Source organism: Drosophila mauritiana, chromosome 3R (assembly GCF_004382145.1).
Source record: "Drosophila mauritiana strain mau12 chromosome 3R, ASM438214v1, whole genome shotgun sequence".
NCBI lineage: Eukaryota > Metazoa > Arthropoda > Insecta > Diptera > Drosophilidae > Drosophila > Drosophila mauritiana.
Window position 1 is genome coordinate 14879706 of NC_046670.1, and position 22803 is coordinate 14902508.

General features: G+C 42.9%; 3 protein-coding genes across 13 annotated transcripts; 2 read left to right on the top strand and 1 right to left on the bottom strand.

Annotated features, from left to right (window-relative positions):
• Positions 1 to 2202: 2202 nt before the first annotated feature.
• On the top strand, positions 2203 to 13159 carry LOC117144753 (tachykinins). Of its 4 annotated transcripts, none has more exons than XM_033310108.1 (4): positions 2203 to 2287; positions 11367 to 12074; positions 12238 to 12466; positions 12659 to 13159. In XM_033310108.1, the coding sequence occupies exons 2-4, from the start codon at positions 11424 to 11426 to the stop codon at positions 12670 to 12672; spliced, it is 894 nt and encodes a 297-aa protein (XP_033165999.1). In that variant the 5' UTR covers positions 2203 to 2287; positions 11367 to 11423; the 3' UTR covers positions 12673 to 13159. The 4 variants fall into 4 exon arrangements, with proteins under 4 accessions (XP_033165999.1, XP_033166002.1, XP_033166000.1 ...); XM_033310111.1 differs by having other exon boundaries at positions 12262 to 12466; XM_033310109.1 differs by having other exon boundaries at positions 11380 to 12074.
• LOC117144751 (beta-galactosidase) lies at positions 4072 to 8197 on the bottom strand. Its single transcript, XM_033310107.1, has 5 exons — positions 8092 to 8197; positions 6183 to 6404; positions 5912 to 6126; positions 5414 to 5831; positions 4072 to 5299 (listed from the first exon to the last, which is right to left on the bottom strand). The coding sequence occupies exons 2-5, from the start codon at positions 6401 to 6403 to the stop codon at positions 4240 to 4242; spliced, it is 1914 nt and encodes a 637-aa protein (XP_033165998.1). The 5' UTR covers position 6404; positions 8092 to 8197; the 3' UTR covers positions 4072 to 4239.
• An 824-nt stretch (positions 13160 to 13983) lies between the features above and the next one.
• LOC117143323 (periostin) lies at positions 13984 to 22455 on the top strand. 8 transcript variants are annotated; one of them, XM_033307970.1, is made up of 9 exons: positions 13984 to 14062; positions 14440 to 14572; positions 17796 to 18121; positions 18514 to 18655; positions 19953 to 20144; positions 20209 to 20494; positions 20557 to 21025; positions 21094 to 21776; positions 21837 to 22455. In XM_033307970.1, the coding sequence occupies exons 2-9, from the start codon at positions 14502 to 14504 to the stop codon at positions 22323 to 22325; spliced, it is 2658 nt and encodes an 885-aa protein (XP_033163861.1). In that variant the 5' UTR covers positions 13984 to 14062; positions 14440 to 14501; the 3' UTR covers positions 22326 to 22455. The 8 variants fall into 8 exon arrangements, with proteins under 8 accessions (XP_033163861.1, XP_033163862.1, XP_033163860.1 ...); XM_033307971.1 differs by having other exon boundaries at positions 13994 to 14177; positions 14462 to 14572; XM_033307969.1 differs by having other exon boundaries at positions 13996 to 14062; positions 14462 to 14572.
• Positions 22456 to 22803: the final 348 nt, after the last annotated feature.

Here is a 22803-nt window from a genome sequence, read left to right on the forward strand (position 1 = left end):
CGAATAAATGTAACTTCCCTCGTTGCATCTCAGTTGGACATGCGGAGTATCTCTTCCCTTTTGATATTTGTACACCTCCCACGCGCGGAATGCAATTTTAAATTCGATTTGCACCACCTGCTCAAAGTGCAGCGGCAGCAGAACCAATTCGGAGCAACAGGTGGCAATGGCGCATCCGAAAATAGAGCTATCGTATCCAAACCAAACCAAAACAAAATCAATTTGCCGTCTATCACTGACCCATAAAATGCCATACGCACTGCAAAGGGCCATAATCCAATCAATTGCACACTTAACGTACATATTCCGCAGTTATCAGATGGTTCCAGCGATGGCGGACCTTATCTCCGATCCGGATACGATCCGGTCCTGTTCCCAATTGCCAATGGCGATATGTATATTTATGTAGCTCCGCAGCGGCGCGGCTATTTGCACAAGCGAAAAGGCTTTGTGGCGGCGGTCTTATTTGATTTTGATAATCAAATCACAAATTGCTTGTCTATCGATGGGCAATTTTATTTTAATTAAATGCTAATTATGTTTACCAAATGGTTGGAGTAAATATTTGTTGCGTCACCGGGGACAATTGTTTATCACCACCAAACTGGAGCTCGTTTAGTTGGAAATCCGTCTAATTGTTTGGAGGGTGAGGAATTGGCTATTTTTTTTTTTGCCCCGAAATCTGTTGCAATTTAAATGCAAATTTTTCAGCGGGCTCTCTATACACTGTAACTTTTACGACTCAATTGAAAATTCAATCGAAAAGGCGGAAGGCAGTCGTCCTGCAAGAAAGGATGCGCAGATAAGATGCCAGCAGGAAGCGGCGGTGCTTCCACGTTTAATTTTAGACCGAAAAACTGGCGTTGTAGTGGCTGCAAGTTGCAACGAGCTGGCCCCCGGATGTGTGTGGCATCCACTTGGCCTTTCCGCGTGGCGTGTGGAGGGTTGCGCCCGATGCGGGTGATGCGGGTGATCCGGGTGTTGTCTTATCTCAAATGCCGCGACCTCGCCTCAAGTGCATTGTTGATGGTCGCGACCCGTTGAAATCTGGCTGCAACGACTTTTCCGGCTCGTTTTCTGACGCATTTGAGACGAATCCGCTTGGACGCTTTAAATTTGATTTCATTTCAAAGTGATTGAAATACGGCTCAAAAGTCAAAATGAGACTGCAAAAGGATGCATTGCATCTTATAGTTGCATTCATATCCATTCGATAGAGTATAAATTTGAAACTTAATGTTTTTCAGAATCCACAACAGCTTGAATATGAAAATAAACCTAAGTTTATACTACTAAAGAAAAAAGCAATTCAGCAATAATTTTGATGTATTTAAAATGTAAAATATTCATGAATGCAATCATAAATACTATCTATATATAAAAAAGCACAACATTCATTTATAATTAACTATTTTCTATAGAATGTAGTCCATTTTCATTGCACATCTCGTTTGTAGCCAATAATTGTTTCGAATAGCCACTTACAACCTTTTTTTTAAAACACCCAACGCAGTGTTGAAAAGGTCAATGTTTTGTTTGCTTTATAGGCGGCATATGGGAACAATTTTAATTACAAATTTTTTGGACAAACATCCAGGGAAAAATCAACAAAGTGCATCATTTTTATTTGTCCATTTCGCAGGCATATGGTAAATCATAAATATTAAAATAAGCCCAAAACAACAATCGAAATTAATATTTCCTTCTACGCGAAACTTTACCATTTGGCCAGTTTGGATGCTGTTGCTCCCATTCTCATTTCGCTTTTCGTATCTTCTGCTCCTTTTGTGCTATGCCTTTTTCGCATTTCGCCTACTTTTTGCATATGTTTTATTCACATATGCAAACAGAATTTCCGTTCAATTCAATTGCTCCGGCGAGGAGGCAATTTTTTATTCCACGCTGAAGTGGCGGCCGCATAAAAGAGCACACACACCGCATCGCCACACTCGCACACTCACACACTCACACCTCGTATCGCTTCAGATTCTATTCGACCAATTGTTGATATCCACGAGCGCACACACACACCCTCGCACCCACACTCGCACACTCACACACACCAGCCGAGGCGGCTCGTGTTCCGCTGAACTTCGTGTCCTGCCGGTCGGGCTTCCTGTTTCGTTTCGGCCTTATCCTTCTGCCGCTTTTATAAAGGTCCGTTGTCGCTTCGATCTGTCGCTCAGTTGTTGCATACTTCTCGGCGCGTTCGGTACGCGAGCATTTGGACAAACAGTTAGATAGAACTGAAAGTGAAAGATATTTCCCAAGCGAATTGGCTCTATTTGTAAGTGAACTTCAGCATGAACACTTTATTAACTTGGTGCAGTTTTCTGCTTAACATTTAACATGATATTTACTCACATAATTTGAGCAGTGATTTCTTATGAACAAAACAATTTTCAAAATAAATAGAAACTGTAATTGAAAGTGATATTTGCTGCGATCAAAGATAACTTGTATCTTACAATAAAAGTATGTTCTAAGCTAACACATACGGTATTTTTGAAAGTAATGGTCTTAAAAAAAAGCTTTTTAAATAAATGATGCCTCTGTCATAATAATGTCAAAAATTAGCTGAAAAACAACACATTCTAACTTTTATGCTTCGGCATGTTAAGAGTAATGTTTGAGCTTTGTTATCAGATTTTATATCCCATTTGATCTCGTGGGTCCGCTTAATATAATCAACAAGTTTTTATGACAGCACATTTGTCCAGTCTGGACATAAAACTTCTTGGGTGGCATTCAGCCAATTTAAAGAAGAGAATACAAGACGTTTTCACTTAATGCTGACAAAATCCGCACATTAAGACTGCAGTCTACAGGGTTTTTAATGGTATATTAGAAACTAAAAAAAACACTCCCAATAATGTGTTAATTAACCTGATTTACTGACAAGATCCTTCTAACGATTCTAACGAGTGAAGGAGTCCAAGTTCTTAAGGACTTTCGCAGTCCAAGTTCCTTTTGTTTTTACATATTTGGGTCCGGCGGGAGCTGAAACATTGTTTATGGAGGATGGTCGTCATCAATTGACAGCCGGCGGGCAGAGCTAATAAAAAGCAACATCAATGCAGGGCAGCAGATTTCGGAACTGGGATGGCGATGGCACACATCCGGTGGCAGCACGCAACGCCATCCCATTAGGGAAGCACTCTCCCAAAAAGCCACTATGGCCACTGGACTGGCTGGGTGGCCACGGGTGACATGAGGCGGCGCTTTAAAACTGCCCCTGGGTCTTAACTTGTTTTATGTCAACTTGGACAACGAGAACAGGGCAATTACAGCATGTGTAGCCAGCAAAAAAATAAAACACAAATACTTGAGCTGCAGCTGCGCCTAAAAGAAAGATCCTTTCAAATGTAAGCCACTGCATGTGAACGTGTGTGCGTGTGTGTGAGCCAGGACTAATTAACCCGGCCAACAACTGTAGCTGCCGCACTCATTACGGCAACAAGAGATGGTCAAGTAGGGAGTTATTCTCCGGCCCGGGAGCACTCCGTGTAATGTCAACGTGCCCAGGTACACAATTTGGGTAAATATTTTATTCCAGTTCGAGGACAGTTTAGGCGAGCTGAAGGGCGATGAAACTATTAGTTCGTTAAAATAGGAAAAAGAATGCAGAATGCGAGAAAATAAGCAACACTATTTAGAACATGTGTGTATAAACAATTTTGAGAATCCTAAAAGTTTCTCAGTAAATAAAATATATTTTGGGTCAGTTCATTGAAAAACTCCATCCTAAAAAATCGCAAAACTCCACGACATGTACACATTTCAAAATCAACAGCGGATATCTAACATGTTCTTAGGAAACCCAAATGCCAGCGGGGACGAATGGAGTGGGATTGTCATAAAAAACTTTTGGCAACCTAAAAAATCAACGAACCAAGACGCAACTCATTTTGCGACTCGCCTTTGACTTACTCTGGCTCATCATCAGCGCATTTCTGTGGATTTCAAATTCAATCATTAGGGATTAATTTGGCCCAGGCACAAAGGTCACACATGGCAGGCCTGTCGCTACTCCATCCCCGCATGCCCCCACAGCTTTAATGAGTCTTTTACAAAAGGGATAACGAGGCAGACAGGACGCGTCCGTCTCGGAGTTGCTTTAATGTCTCGCAAAGAACTTAAACCGAATAAATTTACATTAAGATCTACATAAACGGATGATGATGCATGATGTATGGCTACAGCGATGGATGCAAGTCGCGCAGGTCCTTAGGCCGCCGACTAAACGGTCCTCGCATTCAGGATGGGGGTATCCCGGAAGTGCAGCTCCTGTGAGGTGGGTGTCTGCTGGTACTCCACCACCACCAGTCGATTTGAGCCCACCTTGAGCACAGCGGCCGGAACATACAGGGTGACTTGAGGTCCCACCAGGGGCCAGTACCTGCCCAGATTTTCGCCATTCACAAAGGCAATGCCCTTGCCCCAGCCGGACATGTCCAGATAGGTGTCTGCCAGATCAGACTCCTTCTGGATGTCCAATTGACCGTGGTAAATGGCCGGACCAGTGCGCAGCATTGTGCGCAACTTCTTTAGCTCCTGGAAGCCCTGACGAACTGCCTCATCCGATTGGGTAATCAGCTGCTCCAGGTTGTCATACGACTCGAGAGGGAATTGGGTCATATTCCAGTTGCTCAGCACCTGCTTGTCCAGTCGCACATCCCGCAGGATGCCCTTAAAGTCGTTCAGCTGACGGCCGTAGTTGATGCGTCCCTGATTCTCTACGATGATCTGCAACCTCCGCCCGGCACTTGCACTGAGTGGCAAGTCGAACACGGGTGTTTCCCTGGCCAGAATACCCACGAACTCACCATCCACATAAACGTAACCTCGATCCGCCAGTCCGGGAACGCTAAGGATGCTCGGATCACGCTGGAAACTGGGCAACCAGGTCTCGTAAATCACCAAACCAGAGTACTGTCCCAAAGCCTCGAAGCTCTTCGGCTTGGCGGACTGCACAAATCCGGTGGAGAGGCGAGCTCTCGCCTCCTGCGAAAGAAGACTACAGCATGTGGTTAGACGCACAGTTCCGTAGGATCGCTTGGGAACGGGTCCGGGCACGGGTTGATTTGGCAGCGGGAGATAGCGGCCAATGATGCGTCGCAGAGCCTGATATTTGGGAGTGGGATCCCCCGCCTCCGTCATGGGTGCATCGTAATCGTAGCTGGTAATGTCCGCCATGTAGTTGCCGGGTCCAATGTCATTGGCACCAGCTGTGAATCCAAAGTTGGTGCCGCCGTAGAACATGTAGAAATTCACACTGGCACCATGATCCAGCATGTTTCTGGAAGCCAAGGCAAGGTTATATATACAATATTATATATTAATATATATTAATTCTATAAATAACAACTACACATATTTATAATTATAATTTTTAAAAAAATTTGAAACTTACATAAAAGTGGAGGTAATCGATTGGGTGCTAACATTGGCCATCGGCTCCGTCCAGTGAGTTAGCCAGCCGGGATAGTATTCCGCATTGACCAGCGGACCCTTCGGCTGATACCTTCTAAACTTGGCCCAAATGGGCTTGAGATCGTTCGTGGCTCCAAAATCCATGGTCGCTAGGACGCCCTGGATTTTTCCACAGCGCAGCACACTGGGTCCATCGTTGGTGAAGAGCACCGCCTGACCTTTGACATGACTCTCGGTCTCGTCGCGTAGCCAATTCCGATAGTTGAGATCGCAGGCAAAGAACGAGCCATATTCGTTCTCCACCTGAACCATGATGATTGGCCCACCATTGCCATACAGATATTTGCTCATCTTGGCAAACAGTTGGGTATACCAAATGCGAATTTCGCTAAGATAATCTGTTACATTTAGGGAATTAAGCAGTTAAGCATAAGCAATCTTAAAAATTAATTAAATGTAATTAAAAATTAATACTTACTGACATCTGCTGTCCGGAGCTGAATGCCCGGATACTTATTTAGCAGCCAGTAAGGAAAGCCGCCCATGTCACGCTCCGCACAAATATACGGGCCCGGGCGGAGGATGACCAGCAGATCCTCGCCCACGGCCAGGCGTATAAAGTGCTCCAGATCGGCAATGCCGCTCCAAACATAAACGCCATCCCGCGGATTGTGCAATGACCACTCCACATAGCTGGTAGTTAATGGAAACATGACTATCGAACCATTAAAACCATAGTAGTGACTTACGTAGTCACCGCATTGAGACCCGCGGCTCTCATGGTCCTAAGATGCCTCTGCCAGGTGGCTGGATGAGCACGGAAGTAGTGGAAGGAACCGGCAATGAATCGAAATGGTTCGCCATCCTTTAGGAACTGATCCTTTTCGTAGTCCACCACGAAAGTGCGATTCGCTGAAACAGCTCCTAGCAGCGGTAGTAGAGCCACCAGGACCAGCACACTTAACTTCATTCTAAAGGATTACAGTGGGAAAGATAATATAGCAATTAAGGTACTGGTAATCGAAACTATGTCTTGCCTAAAATTTCATTATAAAGTGATATTTACTTTGATTACACACTAGCTTCGTTAGTACAAAAAAGTAATCTTTTCATTCCTGATAAAGCTATAAAGTTATTGTAACTATAAAAGTAATTGAAAGTAGCAAAAAGATACGCAGCAAAATGATTAAACTACTAGTATGTGATTTATGTGCGCTACTACAAATGTTTTATGCCATTTAAGGGGAGCGTATTGTGTGCATTCTTTAATAGATTCTCGAATTATTCAACAAATTCCTTTAAGTGTTCCGTTTTCTCTGGCCAACGTTTATCTTCCGGATAGTCCGCAGACCCATCCCGTTCCGCTTCCTAGTGAATCAATCTAAATCAGCCCAGTTGAGTTCATCGCAGTGCAAAGCGTGTCTCGTTTCAGCTGAAATGTTTCAATTGAAGTTCACGGCTCAATTGCTTAGTGACAACAAAACGATAAAATCTTTTGTTTGTTTTGCTTATGAATTGCTTGAAATTAATTCCATTTACCCAGACCCCCCAGAACTTATTGGCTTGAGCTGTGTTTGGTCTGCTGTTGCATTTCCTTCGGGTCTCGTTAATTAATGCAAGCTCAGCCTAAGTCAATTATTTAATCTGGCTTCCTCGCGCGGAGTAGTGTTTCATATAAAACTTTTTCCTTTTTTTTGTTATTTCCACAGCAGCTGTTCCACAATAATAATGGATTGTTATTTCTGTATTCGGACACTCTGTTATGAATTCATTCTTATCGGCACCATTTGTTGCTCTTCACTTTCTTCATTTTATGCGATTTGACAAAACGAATGCTACGTGTGTTTGTGTTCTATTTTATTTTTAATTCCCGATGCGGATTGTTTTGATAACGCTGAACTATGAAATATTGTTGCAGGCAGCATTATGCTTATTAAAAATCATTTTTGTGATTCATTATCCTCTGATGCTTGTCCGTCAGCAGTTTATAAATGTTTTCCGCTTGGAAAGTTTGCTTGTAAATTCGTTTTATGATTCATTTAGGCATTTTAAAGCGCTATAATTGACTAATTTGGCAGGAGGTTATTTTATTTAATATTTGCCCAAATGAACTCAGAAGTGCTCTACAGCGAATCGATATAAAATTTCCATTACTTTAGGAAATCTTCATTGTTTAGCTAAGACAAATACTGAATGAAATTAAGTCATTCATGCCTTATTGACATAAAATAAATAATTCAATTGAATTAAGCTGAATATTAAATGTACACAAATGCTTACATCCGATTGTGATTTACACGCTGTGATTACCTATCTCTTATCACTGAATGGAATGCCCCTTAAATTAACCTGTAATAAATACACTTTCATCAAAAAACTTCCTAAGCTACAAAATTCGAATATATACGGTAGTTCCCAAGGGAAAATCCGAACGAGAACGCAAAGTAAATTTTAGGCATCTGACCTAAATAGATTATTTTGCATGCCAGTTACCGACTTTACAAAGCTGGATTCCCACTGCGTGTTCCGCTTAACTTTACTGGCAATTAGACGAGAAAGTTGGCGATCGACGCTTTTTTCTTTCGAAAGAAGCCCAGGTTTTTTTTTCGAAAAAACAAAGCCAGCCAAACGATCTCCAATTATTCATATGACACTCACCTCGCCGATGTGCAGCTACACGCAGTGAAAGAAGTATTTAACTTTAGTGTTGATTTAGAGCACAGAATACGATCGCGATGGGTGCAATTACTAGGTGGAATGTGCGACAACTGTTCCGCTTCAAATCCAAATTCAAACTGATCGTGCGGTGACCAGAAACCGCGATTAAGTGCAGAACAGAACGAAGACGCGGCTGGCAACATGAGGCCAGCGCAATTGCAGCGCAGCGGCAACATTGTTGAGCAACACTTGTCCTAAACTATGGGACAAAGAAAAAACTACGGAAGTAAAAGCTTATGTAGACAATATTTTAATGAATTTATAATGAATCAGAAACAACACCTAATGTGTATTATTGGTCAAAACTGAAGCGTTTGTTTTCTTATTAACCACCACATTAACATTTCTATAGCTTTAACAGACTTATAGCCAAAAAGTAAGTGTTCTTAGGAAACAACCCATTTGTTTAAACCCTTTTAGCTGGGCATTTCATCAAATGATCCTTGACTTTTAACCTACTGCTATAGATGCTGTCCCTTTTTGCATATATTGTTGGCCTGTTCAATATTCCATGCCCCCCGAGCATGTCGAAGTCGTTTTCCTAAAAAATTAATTTAAATTTATTTAAAATCCACACGCATGCCGGTGGAAATTCGAAATTGGGCTGCAGCTGCTAGTAGAAAAGAAAAGGAGTCGATTTCACATTATGGTCACGCCTCATTTTTTATGCATTAACTGTGTGTGTATTTGCTTTCGGCCTGAACTCTGGCCTCCTTTTCGCATGCAAAATAGGGTGACATGGAAGTGCAGCCGCGGGCAATTGGCCGAAAAGTGAGTTTTCCATGTTGTTTTATTATTAATTTCATACATTTCTGCTGGGCCTCTCTGATTCCGTCCGTCTGTTCTGGGCTCACATTGCGTAGTCCTTGCTTACAACTGGGCTAATGGGCACATATTACCCAACCACGAAAAAAAGGCCCACACACACGCTAGCAAACCAAAGGCCAAGCAAACAATGTGTTGGCCAAAATGTAAATCTAGACGTGGGACGACTTGGCACGTCTTTAATCTCGCACGCCTGTCGGCAGTTTAAAGTGTCCTTTGGGATGCACACACACACACCCCGGGGCACACACACACACACGCACGTTCTGGGACAGAGAGTGTCCTACATAGACAATTAGACAACAGACACGGCCAAGTTAACAGCTTATCCGCATTAAGGCAGCGGTGGGAGTTGAGTTTTCCTAGTGCCGTTCCATTGTCCAACTGCCGCCTGTCAGCCCGATGTCCTGGCGTCCTCATGTCCTGCCAGGACGTGGCTTGACGAGCCGTTAGCAGGTAGCTCGAGAACCGGAAGTTCGCCACATTTGCACACGGTTAATTTTGCAGCAGCAAACTTTGCTGGAATTAGTTGGTCACAGTGGGATAAAATGGCAAATTTCAAGATAAAACAACAAATCATGTCAAACATAATTGAAATTTAAAAGCGCTGCAAAAAAGATTAATGCAAGCAATAAAATTTAATAGTAGCAATTAGTAATGATTTTCAGTTTACATAATAATCTGTTTTTTAAGCAAACTGGTGCTTATGCCCACTGTTGGTTTAAAGTACAACCGACATGTTCTGATGCTTTGACATTTGAGGACCTCTCCTCTAGTACCTACAACTATATTTTTCATCCTTAAAAAAAACATCAAACTTTGGGGCCTTTCAAGCACTTTGGCTCCATTCCAACTCCAAGCAAACAGAGCCATCGTAATCATAACAGCGATGAGCTGAGCTAAGTGCCTAACCCACCTGTTGATTGTGGCAAACTCGACATCAATTGAATTCAAAAGCATTTCGCTAAGTTCAATTGAATTGGCGCTGCACTTTTCTGCTCGAGGCTGCAATGTTTGCTTGTTTGCGGTTGTCGCCGCCGGTGGCAATCAATTGAATTACATGTTTGTTGTTTCCTGTGCGCATCGCATCGTTAGACGTCGCCACAGTTTTTACCATCTATTGCTCCTGTTGCAGCTGCCACTTCGACACCATCACCCCCCTCCTTTCCCCACAGGGTATTAGCCAGCAGGCCAGGGGTTTATTTGCATGGCAATTTCACTTTACAAGGCGTGGCATAATCATGCGTGGCGTCAACTCGTTAGAGATACTTGCGGCATGGGATACATGCTGCATCTAAAAGTATACGAAAAAAATCTAGTTGTAAAAAAGAAACGATAAATTTATATTAAATTTAAATGAAAATTAAATTAAGGAAAGGTTTTATCTAAATCTAAATTCATTACTGACTGCATTTAATTTATAAAAAACTGACTGCATCTAATTTGTAACATAAATTAATAATAGTGAAAATCCTATTCTGTAACCTTAAAGTTTGTTAAATTTTATGGGATTTGTGGGACCCATTCTTGAGTGTACTTTGCCCCACTTCGTCCTTTGTGTTTGCATTGTGCACCACGAGTTGCAGCATCAGCCGACGTTGCACTTGCACTCGATTGCATCTCGCCTAAAGGCCACCACTCATGAGCATCCAATTCTACATATATGGATACTTCCGCAGAAATTTGCGCCACTAAAAATAGCGAATTGCAGTGGTTATGATCTAACATTTGCTTAGAATTTAAGTATTATTTTTAGTATTTACTTAAATTGTATTATTTTTTTCTTAAACACTATGTTGCATGAGTGTATGTTGCAAACCATTCTGTTTCCCCCCAAGCTCCTTAACCCATTCACACACCCCGCGAATCCCAGAAAGCGAGTACAAAAAGGTCAAGTAGACGCCGCCGCGGGGAATTTGCGAGTCTAAGTGCACTAAAGCAAGTGTATGCAAAAAGCAAAAAAAGAAAATAAAAAAGGAAAATCAAAACAAACAAAGCAGGAAATGAAATGGAAAACATTTTTAAAGGGTTACTCTTCATGCGCCTTTTCTTTATAATACCTGTAGTAATTATTGCATTTCTGTAATTGCATACGTGAGTAAGAATATAATATTAAGTATTTATAAACAAGAAAAACTAAAAGCTACATTTATTTAAATTTTTATAAAGCAGCTGAGTAGAGGCAAGATAAATCAACATAATTAGAAAGTGATTATATTTAGGTGTTCATTAGTTATAAACTCTATTTAATTTTAAAAAAATTTAACTTTTTTTAGATAACCATTTTATCAACATGTGTTATAAAATATCTTGATATTTATCTGACATAAACATTATGTCCTAATTACACAAAAACTGCATTGTTGTTAATCATCGATTATCTACCCAAGTTCGCTTTTCCAGCAGCGCATCGATTTACACGCCCGCCTAAAAGCTCGCCACATCCAATGCGCCCTCTGAGCGGTTTGATAGCGGTGGCGCTGCTGCTGCTGCTCCTGCTGACGGCACCATCGAGTGCGACGGACGCGGAGGCGGAGTCCTCCGGCAGCCCGCTGACGCCCGGCGCCGAAGAGCCACGCCGGGTGGTGAAGCGTGCGCCCACGTCCAGCTTCATTGGGATGCGTGGCAAGAAGGACGAGGAGCACGACACCTCGGAGGGTAACTGGCTGGGATCGGGACCCGATCCGCTGGATTACGCCGACGAGGAGGCGGACAGCAGCTACTCGGAGAACGGGCGGCGACTGAAGAAGGCACCGCTGGCCTTTGTGGGCCTGCGCGGCAAGAAGTTCATCCCGATCAACACCCGCCTGTCCGATGTCCTGCAGAGCCTGGAGGAGGAGCGGCTGCGGGATAGCCTGCTGCAGGACTTCTTCGATCGCGTGGCCGGGCGTGATGGCTCAGCGGTGGGCAAGAGAGCGCCCACCGGATTCACGGGCATGCGAGGCAAGCGGCCCGCCCTGCTGGCCGGAGACGATGATGCGGAGGCGGACGAGGCCATGGAGCTGCAACAGAAGCGGGCGCCGGTCAACTCCTTTGTGGGGATGCGCGGCAAGAAGGACGTCTCCCACCAGCACTACAAGCGGGCAGCTCTCTCCGATGTAAGTCGACTTACCTTGCAAGTACAGTGGTCTCTCTTGATGAGCTCATTAAAGCCTTAAAAGCACATTGCAAATCAAAGTTTTAGTATTTTTTGAATAATTCGTAAAAGAGACCATTGAATGGTGTATCTACATACATTTGTGAAGATCTAATCGACCCCAGTTCTGGCACACTTTCTTTAAAAAGTCCTATGACGTGAGGGGAAAACAGCAGCGCTTCGCGGACTTCAACAGCAAATTTGTGGCGGTGCGTGGCAAGAAGAGCGATCTGGAGGGCAACGGCGTCGGGATTGGAGAGGATCATGAGCAGGCTCTGGTGCATCCATGGCTCTACCTGTGGGGAGAAAAGCGAGCGCCCAACGGATTCCTGGGAATGCGAGGCAAACGGCCAGGTACAAATTAATTTAACCAAAATTTATTTGTTTAAAAAGATGTTGTATACACCTTTCAAACTTAAGGTGGCAACCTATAATTAAAGCCGCTTAAACTGCTGAATTTAGTCTTTATTATTTATTATTTATTGCTTGCCAATCGGGGAAACCCACTTTTATACCTAATTAATTCTGTATTTTGATTATTCACAGCACTTTTCGAGTAGGCGATGTTGAGCGATTTGAAAGATCTTGATGGAAGTTCCTCTTAGAGCTACAAAACTAGGAAATGCGAAAGTAGATGGACGCCGGGGACCGGGAGAGCAGATTTGGAGACAGATTGGATCACAAGAGTGTTTCAAATAATCGCTGGGCTGGAGATTATTTCAAACACGGACACACCAAAAACACACAAAATTTCAGCTTATTGTATAACGAGACTTGCGAATAATTTATTGTGAATTTATTTGAAAATTGAATGATGATGCTTCGATGAGTGTGTGTGGGTTCAATTGTACTATTTGCATATCTAAGTGTAAACTTTTAATCAAAATTATGATGAACATTAAACTAGAAGAAGTTCAAATGCACAAGATTAACAGAAAAGTGGGAAAGTATTTATTTATTTAAATCAAATATATTTAAAACGAATATACTAAAAGATACATTTCAGTTGTGGTACATCTACGTATACAAAATATATATACACCTACATTAATAGCACAAATAAATATTGTAAATAATGAATAAATATTTATTTCTGAAACTGATGTCTACGAATTTTCATGGTGTTTCAATAACAAAAATTTACTGAAATCAAGATAATGAGCCATTAAATACAAGAACACATTAAAAAGTCTTCTCACAGTTCCAAGAAATTCAATTCCATGTAGCTACAAGCTGACATCTTGTTTATACAAAACAATAAAAACCGATCGGAACAGTTTCAAAATATGAGGAGACTCCTAATAAGGCGGAACCGACCAGAAACCGCAGTGATTGATGGGTGTTAGAGGTTACGGGAATATCCGAAATTTCAAGTGCGCACTAGACCTGGCTAACAAATTCAGGTAAAACATTACCAGAAACGCTCTAGGTGCAGTTTTACCTGAAAATTATTCTAGGAAATTGAAAATATTCGAAATGAATAAGTTTGAAACGATCGCTAAGCAAAAGTCTGAAATGATATGTAACCTAATGTTATAGGATATATTCTTCACTCTTTTAGTTTCAGTTTTTTCCCAAATTATGCAGTATTTTGAGTAAAAAGTACTATGATTAATAAAAGTGCTTCGTTTCGCTCTCTTTTTTCTATGAAGTGTTAATAGCTGGCACTTTCACAATTTTTTCGAACCTCCTGCCACCCGCACTATTTGCATATATGTATGTATGTACGCATACACCGATTTCAAAGCGTCCCCAAAAGTTCTCTCCGTTCTCCCAAAGCTCCCATGATCACTACATGCGATGATATGGCGGCAGAGGAATCGACGGCGACTGCGGCAGAGCAGCTTATAAATACCAGATGCTCGACGTTCTTGGGCAGTTAGTTTTAAACTGCGACTTGGAGCGGCAACATCGTCGGATCAAGCAATTCCAACCTATAACCACTTTTTCGTGAGTGCCACAAGTGCCCGTTTTTACGATTAACTGCAGCCAAAGGAGCCAAAGACATTTGATAATTGAGTGTGTGCCAATTTTTGTAAAACAAGACAATTGACAATAATTACACGTGAGTGACAGGCGGTTTATGTCGTTCGTCTATCCGTTGTATATTTACAATTAATGCGTGAAGACAGTGGAAAATTTTCTTCGTCGATCGTCGCTCTCACTCCCAAAATCAGTCACCTACATACGCGAGTGCAGCGCTGCGTGGAAAACCTGTATTTCTTCGGGTTTCCCAGCTGTTTTTCCATCCATCGCGGTGAAATTTCTCGAATCCAACCAGCCATTCAGCCAGCTTCAGCCATTCCCTTGATTACAGCAACTTTCAGCTTGTCTCGTTCATTTTCGTAGCTCCCAACCGAGGCTCCAGATTAAGATTGTGATACCAAACATGCTACGGCTGTGGGCCTGCCTGCTCCTCCTGGGATCAATCCAGATCCAGGCGGTTCCATTCTACGGCGAGTGAGTATCAAACCGACTAGTTTTTCGTGCTGTGTAGTAGCGTTCGTTTCATGCACATTTCACGTAGTTTGTGTTGTTTGCGTTGCGGGCTAAATGGTTAACATACATCGACATCTTCTGATAAGGCATGAACTAAATGTTTGATGTTATCGGAACTTAATTGAAATGCCAGGAGTGCCTGGGACCCACAAAATTGAAATACTTGTCTAATTTAACATATACAAAATTTCATAGAATCATTGGAACAAAATTTTACCTAACATGCGCATCCGATATAATTGAAAACTTTCCATTTCGGAAACATCTAAAAAACCCTATGTAACGAATACAAGATCAGATTGATCTCATAAACTATGACTAACGAGATCACTGAATTGATAGGTTTAATACCATCAATAATAATGTTTATAACAATATTAATGTAAGCCACGAGTTAAAAACCAAGTATTTTGCCATTAGATATATATATTTTACAAACACGTTTTAAATAAATTGTTGAAGTCCAAGAATTGCGAACAATAATCGTTAATATTAAGTGCTTAAGTCCCCTAGAACTACCCCTAGTAGATTTTCCCCATTCGCCCGACCTTTTGAACCTGTCCCAATAAACAAAATGTTGAATTCCAGTTCAAGTTCTGAAGAGGTTGCCGAATTCGATGACTCCTCGGATTCCACACACGAGTCCTCAGATAACTCCAGGTGAACTATAAGTAAACGTAGTAAACCTAGCTGTTGAGTTCCCAACATTCTCCCGTAGATTTGCTCATTTACAACTACTTACCAAAGCAAACATACTGACGAGGTTTACATGTGAAACAACTTTAAAATGCTTAAACAGTTTCAATATTTTGTTCCGCTGGGCCCACTGACACCATGACATAAAAGTTGGCTAATACCGGGTTCAGTGCTTTTTATGACATTTTCAAGCCCGCCGAAGCACCGAGCCCTGTTTGTTCTTGGAGAAACTTTTCGCCTGCTAAACGAAACTGCAAATAAAGTTGACCGAAATGTTTATGGCAGCGAAGGCGCTGAAAGAGCGAAAAGTTCCCCCCAGAAAGAAAGTCCAAAGCCCGGCGAGTATATTGACCTCAATTGATAAACCTTAAACTGAAATTGTTGAGTCGCAGAGATTGTCTGCCAATAAATCCGCATCGAACTGGGTTCCTTGCCGCCATTGGGAATGTGCAAAGGCCACGATCTGAGTCTTCCATTTGTCTTTTTTCATTTTTTTTTCCTTTTTGCGAAAGATACTGACTGCATCGCAAGAGAACAATGTGCAACCAAAGTGGGGCAACACCGCGGGACTTGGGCAACCAAGATCCACATCTTCTTCCTCCGATCTTCTCCGGTCGCTCTCCACACTTGGCTGACTTTGCCACCTTTGGGTTCATGCCGCCGCAGGGCTCATCTTTGGCACACAAATCTCGAACGCTTTTGGCCCTGAAAGCAATTGACATTTGACACGGCACTAAGTGGCATATTGTGGGTAATGGGTAATGGGTAATGCGCCGGCTAAAGAATGTCCGCGCCAACTCTATAATCTGCCCTCGAATTGGGTCACCCACAATTTCGTTGCCTTTCGCATTTCCCCCCCTTAAACGCTCGCCGAATGTTTTTTTGTTTTTTATTCTGCCTGCCACGGCTGCGCTTTAATTAAATCAGGCAGCCATTTGGTTGGATCCATCTCCGCCCTCGACGTAAACATTTCCCTGGAAACTTCTGTGGCCAATGACTTTCGCTCTGGCTCCAAGCGGACAGAATTTAGTTTGCTTACAAATTGTATTCGATTCACAGATTGGATACGCAGTCTACAAATATTTCAAGTTGTCTTTGAATACCATGATCACAAAACAAATGCTTCAGATATTCATTAATCTTTCACAAAGTACTTAGTCATTAAATTACTGCTAAATGGACATATTTAATAGCTCATCAAACAACATACAGTTGATATTACATTTTTGCAAAATTTTTGAGTTAAAGAGTATTTATTTTTAGGTTTCAAAAGTCATTCTATCTATGGTACGATTTTTTTATTTCTTTATTCAAATGTGTTCATGTGAATGTATGCATTTTTAAATATTATTTGGATTCAATAATCGACGTATAGTTGTTAAAATAATGAAAAGGAAATCAAAAGTTTTGACTTAAATATTTACAAGCAATATAAAAAATTTATGATAACATTTTGAGCATATTATTATTGCGAATAAATGAAGAGTTATTTTTTATTGAATATTCTGATGGTTTTTTGATTGATGGACGCACAATTGATTCAAACTGAGTGCACCTTCGCTATAGTAATTCTATAGAAGTGATTTCCAGAGAATCTGACAATTGGCAATTGGCCAAGCCTCTATATATCGTAATGTCGGCTTAAGCCGCCTGTATCTATATCTCAGCCAAAGCTGCTTTGAGCCCTGACGATCACGTCCCGTCCGGATGAGTCATCTTGGACGGAGCCAGAACTCCAACCAGAAGTGAATCGGATACACAGAAGTACCTCAAAGTCAGCAACCCAACAAATTGTTTACGTTTCGCCTTTTCGGGCATTATTGTTTTATTATTTATTTCCAGCTAGTTTCGTTTCGTATTTTTTTTTCATTTAGCACTTATTATGAGCTTTTTATAATTAGCTCCCGCGAAGCGAATTTTAATGAGCCGCAGCGCAGAAAAAAATATTTGAAGTTGGCTAACGCGTATGTATGTCTTCATAGAAAGTATCTGAGTCAGTTTTTAGATTTCGAATGCATTGGGAGACGCAGAAAAAACCAAAAATCCGTTGACATAAATCTCAGTTGATGGATGACAAGTGCAGGAACATTTCTCAAGTTTTGTTCGCCTTTTTTTCAGCGATTGTTTCGGCACTTAAAAAGTTATTTTCATTTGATTCTAAAAAGAGTTCCACTGACAGGCGCTTAGTATGCGGCTCAGGTAAATGCTGCGCAAAAAACCTAAACAATGAGCACGATCAGCATATATACTACCTACAGATACATATATTTAGTTTGGTGGGGATAGAGTTGAGCTTCTTTTTATGCGAGGTAACAATGGAGGCATATGAATTATTGGGTCCCGGTTCCGTTTCGATTCGTTCCGCTCACCAATGGAATTTGCATGAAGGGAACACACATGGGCACACAGTGGCCAGCTTATACTGTATACACTAACCACATCACTCTACACCACGCCCACTCCTACGCCCACTCCCACCGATCTGCAGCTTTATGCCACATTTAACCCACCCATTGCCGGCGCATCGCAATCTGTTCGCGCCCCTGCCCTACGCACCATTCGCACCACTCGCACCGCTCGAGCCCCAAGATCCAATGCATGCCCAGGCTTCGCAGCGGATGGCGAGCGTCTGGAGCGGACCCGCCCCGCTGGCGCCGCAGCTCCACTCATCATCTCACCTGTTGCCCCTCTTCAGCAGCGGATACGACACCGAGTTCGTGCCCCTGGAGCACCAGCAGCAGCCGCAGGGACGCCAGGAGACGGCGGCCACCGTTCCAGCTCAAACTCCCAACGGTGTGGAGCAGAAGCCTTTCAGTAAGTGTTCCATTCTCTATAATATAAAATAGAAATCCCAAAACTCTTCTAATTATTTTCTAGTTCAATTCAAATCAATCTGGAATTCAATCTGAATTCAAATCTGAAATTGAATCTTAATCCATAAACTACTTTGCAAAACAGCAAGAGGTAGCCAACCTTGATCAACAATGCTGATCGCTTAATTATAGTGATTGAACTATGCCATAAAAACTGCACTCGCAAATTTAGTACTTTGAAGAATATTATGTGCAAACTTAATCTTAGCGTAATTAGAATTGCTACTAAAGTAAATTTTAAGTGTGTTAAGCAATTGTTAAAAAATTTAAGCGCAGCACTAAATTTTAATTGATGCAAAAGTCTGGTTTTAATTGCGTTTCCTTACCTCGCAGATGTGGACACCATCACCACGGATGTGAATTCCCCAAATCCGGCCATCTTCTTCCAGCAATCGTTCCCCTTCTTTGGCAATGAGTTCTTCAATTCGTTCGGAGGCTTTGGCTTTGGAGCTGCCCAGGAGCCCTGGTGGAAGGGGTAAGTGGCATCCATCAAGGGCATTTGCCCCACTTGAAAAAGATTCCCCCAGTTATGGTCACTAATTTGGCGTCTTTCCTAATCGCCGCACTCGAGTGATTCTGTGGCCAACTTCGCCGTTCTTGGCATTTGGCAATTAAGAGAGCACAATGTCAAGTTCATACGACCCATTAACTATATGATTGTATATATTCTATAATTGTGTAAAGTTGGATGGGTTATCGCCATCATAGAGGCAATCGAGCATATCAATTAAATGGTAAATAGCAACTTAAATAATTTTCCATCCAAGATTATTCGCAGCTGAGGCTGCTTAATAATTTTCCAGGGCTCGATTGTTGCTTTAATTAATTGCCCAACCAGATATAGCATTGTATATAGGCAAAAGTGAATGAATATATAGTTATATAGTGTCTATATTGGATAAGTGCACAACTACACGGTTTCCATAGCCGAGCTTGCACTTTTATAAATTGTGAAATCCACATGACGTCTTTTTTGCACTGTGCGATGAACTCGTTACTGCGGGCATAGTAAAATGAAAGTCACAGATGTGGCAAATTGAAAAATTAGCTGCATTACAAACTACATATATATACATATACATATATATACTGTGTATCTATGGTTCAGTGAGAAATTTCTAAAAACTACGCACACAATGAGTTCGCATTCAGAAACAAAAATGCGAGTAGACAGACTCCTCTCATCGCTGCCATAATTGAATTGATGGACTGGCAAAGCTGTTAAGCCAACACACATACGCATTTATATAAAAGTCAGTTTGTGTAGTATAACTATGCTTTCTATGCGCCAACTCATTGTGCAAATCCATTGGGCAAACAATCGGTTAGCGGAGTGCTGATCAACCGACTGAGTTGGATTGGGATTCGGAGCTGTGGGTACATTGGAATTTGGGGTTGAATCAGACTTATAAGCTATATAGTGCATTGACATTCCGATTTGCACGTCTGATATATGGCCAACTCATTAGCAGGTTGGGTTAAACCTTTATTAAGGAATTTGTAGAGAACTTAACAGGAGAATGATCATAGCTTAAATATAGCAATGGGTTATAAGTAATTGCTTACAAACTATAAGCACTAAATGTTCAAACTCATTGAATATAACTTATAAAACTGATGTTTTGAATATATGCATATAAAATAAACAATTTTCAAAGCATATATATTTGAGACTCTAAAAAACTCTTGCCTTGACTTATATATGTTCATTTCGCCAAACTATTACTACATCCCATTGTTAACCAATAACCAATTTATTCCACTCTATTCAGCCCCAATGTGTGCACCGAAAAGGAGGAAGACGAGACCGTGGCCACCGAAACGGAGGCAGAAGAAACCGTGGACACCTTTGGCCAGGAACGTGATGGCGTTACCAACGTTGTGCGATCCCCACTCTTTGGCCAGTTCCAGTTCAGCGTGAACTCCTGCGCCGAGAAGCCCAACAAGCACGTCTGCACCAAGATGTAAGCAGATTACAGTAGGATTATCTAACATCATCCAATTGATTGAACTCGTTATCCCCTCCAGCGTGAATCAAAATGGCAAGAAGAAAACGCTGACGCTGACCCGCCAGTGCTGCTATGGATATGGACGCCCCAGAAATGCTGACTTCACAACGCCCTGCGAGAAGATCGACATCAAGGACGTGGAGGCCACGGCCAGTGACATGGGTGCCAAGCAGTTCCTGGAGAGCGCACGCACCGCCGGCGAGCTGGCCGATATGCTCGGCGCAGGCAGTGGCAAGAAGGTGACCCTCTTCGTGCCCAACGACGCCGCCTTCATGGAGTACCGTGGTCACCATCAGCAGGAGAATGTGAGCATGCCTTTGGTTACTAAAATTCATGTAAATAAATGAGAATTCTTTGCGAACAACAGAATGTTGAAGATGCCAAGGCCGAGGCTTCCAAGCCATCCATCTACAAACTGCACGCTGTTCTCGGCGAAGTTCAGCTGGAGGACGTGCCCAACGAGAAGCTTCTGCAGACGGAGCTGCCTGACCAGAAGATCCGCATCAACAGCTACCAGCTGCCTGCGGCTTTGGGCTTGGAACCCTACCGCTTTGCCGCCAACTGTGTGCCCATCGAGAAGCACGACAAGCTCTCGGAGCAGGCCCTTGTCCACACTCTGGGCGGAGTCCTGAAGCCGCTGACCAAGAACCTTATGGACATCATCAGGGAGCGTGCGGATATGTCCATTATGCGCACCGTTCTGGAGAAGACCAACCTGAGCGCCATGCTGGAGGATGACAAGCCGGTGACCATCTTTGTGCCCACCGACGCCGCCTTCGACAAGTTGGAACCACATCTGCGTCGTGCCCTCAAGGAGGGTCGCGGTTGTGCCTCAAGTGAGTTGGTCTAGAAACTCATCCACAACCAGTTAACTAACACAAAATGATTCCCATTTATCCCGCAGACATCCTGAAGAACCACTTGCTGGACCTCACCTTCTGCTCACTGGCCACTGTTCCGGGTGCCAAGACTACCGCCTACAATCTGCTGGGAGAACCCCTGCTTCTCAACCGCACCCACCGGGCTGCGAATCAGACGGGACCGACTCCCATCTACATCAATAACTTGGCCAAAATCATTGATGCCGATATCATGGGCACCAATGGTGTCCTGCACGTGATCGACACCATTCTGCCCACCGAGTCAGCTCTGCCCATGACCTCGCTGATGTCGCAAAAGAACCTGACCATCTTCCAGCGCTTGCTGGAGGCCTCCGGCTACGATGATCAGTTCGACGATCTGGACAACGTGACCATCTTTGCACCAACTGACAAGGCTCTGCAGAATACGGAATGGGCTCGCATGCTCAAGGAACAGCCGGAGCTGCTGAATCATAACTTAGATCTGCTGGAGTTCCTTAACTACCATGTGGTCAAGCCCATGATCAAGACCTGTGACCTGTCGGAGAAGTCCCTGCCCACGGTTGCTGGATCCAGTGTGCGTCTGAACCTCTACTCCACACATGCTCTCTTCTCGGACGTGATGAACCGGGCCACAGTCAACTGCGCCCGTTTGGTGCACTTCGATGACGAGAGCTGCGGATCCGTTCTCCACCAGGTGGATCGTGCCTTGACGCCACCCAAGAATGTGAGTTCTCCGAGGTTTTCACGGAATTTATTGCTAAGTTTATTTTTAAATTTTCCACAGAACATGCTTAAGCTGCTGGAGGCTAATCCCAACTACAGCAAGTTCCTGGAGCTGGTTCGCAAGGCTAATCTTACCCAGCTGCTGTCCAACGATTCGAGGAGTCTCACCCTGCTGGTGCCCAAGAACGATGTCTTCGAGGAGCTGAACGAGTCCGGTGAGGGTTCAAAGCCCGCCGATCCCATGGCCTTGGTCAAGACCCATATCGTTGAGGATGTCGTCTGCTGTGCCGGCATTATCCCCACCAACTGGCCATTTGTCCGCTCCATTGAGTCCATCTCTGGTCAGCATCTGCGTATCACCCGCGATCGTCGTCCCAAGATCGAGAACGCCGGCGTCACCAAGTGCGATGTGGTGGCCACCAATGGAATTCTCCACGAGATCAACGACATCATCGTGCCACGCCCACAGCGCCAGCAGCAGCAGCGACCCCAGCTGATCCCGCCCGGAGCTGGCTATCAGCCACAGGGCGACTTCGATGTCTTCTTCTGAGCGGTGCTCGTCCCCATCTCATGCATATTGATATATAAAGCAGATATTTATATTTAATCTTAACGATTTGTCAACTGATTGGAAGCTCAGTATCTCCTCTGATAAATAAAATAAATAGTATTAAAACAAACGTGATCGGAGTTATGTTTATTGTAACTGTAAGGTATTAAGAGGAATTGCCTTAATTGGGAATTGGTTTTCTCTTTAAAAAATGTGGTTGGTATATAATATCGCGATATTTCGAATGGCTCTTACAGAGAACTACATTCATAATGCGGGTTTATATTATAATATATATATATAAAGAACTAAGAGCGAACATTCTCTTCCACAGCTTATCACGAAGAGAAGATTGCTAAGGGAGGCAAATCTATTTTGGAACTCACTCATACATATGTTAAAATCTTTTTTTTACCCCACTGCACTTATCAGCAGCTAAAAAGTCGGGGTTCAGATCATATAAAAGCGCTATTTTTCC

What these genes read in the sequence shown, in the direction of transcription:
- LOC117144751 (XM_033310107.1), bottom strand. Translation starts at nt 6,403, where the DNA reads ATGAAGTTAAGTGTGCTGGTCCTGGTGGCTCTACTACCGCTGCTAGGA. An exon ending in GGTCTCAATGCGGTGACTAC is followed by an intron (nt 6,127 to 6,182) that starts GTAAGTCACTAC and finishes ATTAACTACCAG; the next exon opens with CTATGTGGAGTGGTCATTGC. An exon ending in TCGATTACCTCCACTTTTAT is followed by an intron (nt 5,300 to 5,413) that starts GTAAGTTTCAAA and finishes CTTGGCTTCCAG; the next exon opens with AAACATGCTGGATCATGGTG.
- LOC117143323 (XM_033307977.1), top strand. Translation starts at nt 14,502, where the DNA reads ATGCTACGGCTGTGGGCCTGCCTGCTCCTCCTGGGATCAATCCAGATC. An exon ending in TGTGGAGCAGAAGCCTTTCA is followed by an intron (nt 18,122 to 18,513) that starts GTAAGTGTTCCA and finishes CTTACCTCGCAG; the next exon opens with ATGTGGACACCATCACCACG. An exon ending in GTCACCATCAGCAGGAGAAT is followed by an intron (nt 20,495 to 20,556) that starts GTGAGCATGCCT and finishes TGCGAACAACAG; the next exon opens with AATGTTGAAGATGCCAAGGC.
- LOC117144753 (XM_033310108.1), top strand. Translation starts at nt 11,424, where the DNA reads ATGCGCCCTCTGAGCGGTTTGATAGCGGTGGCGCTGCTGCTGCTGCTC. An exon ending in AGCGGGCAGCTCTCTCCGAT is followed by an intron (nt 12,075 to 12,237) that starts GTAAGTCGACTT and finishes AATCGACCCCAG; the next exon opens with TTCTGGCACACTTTCTTTAA.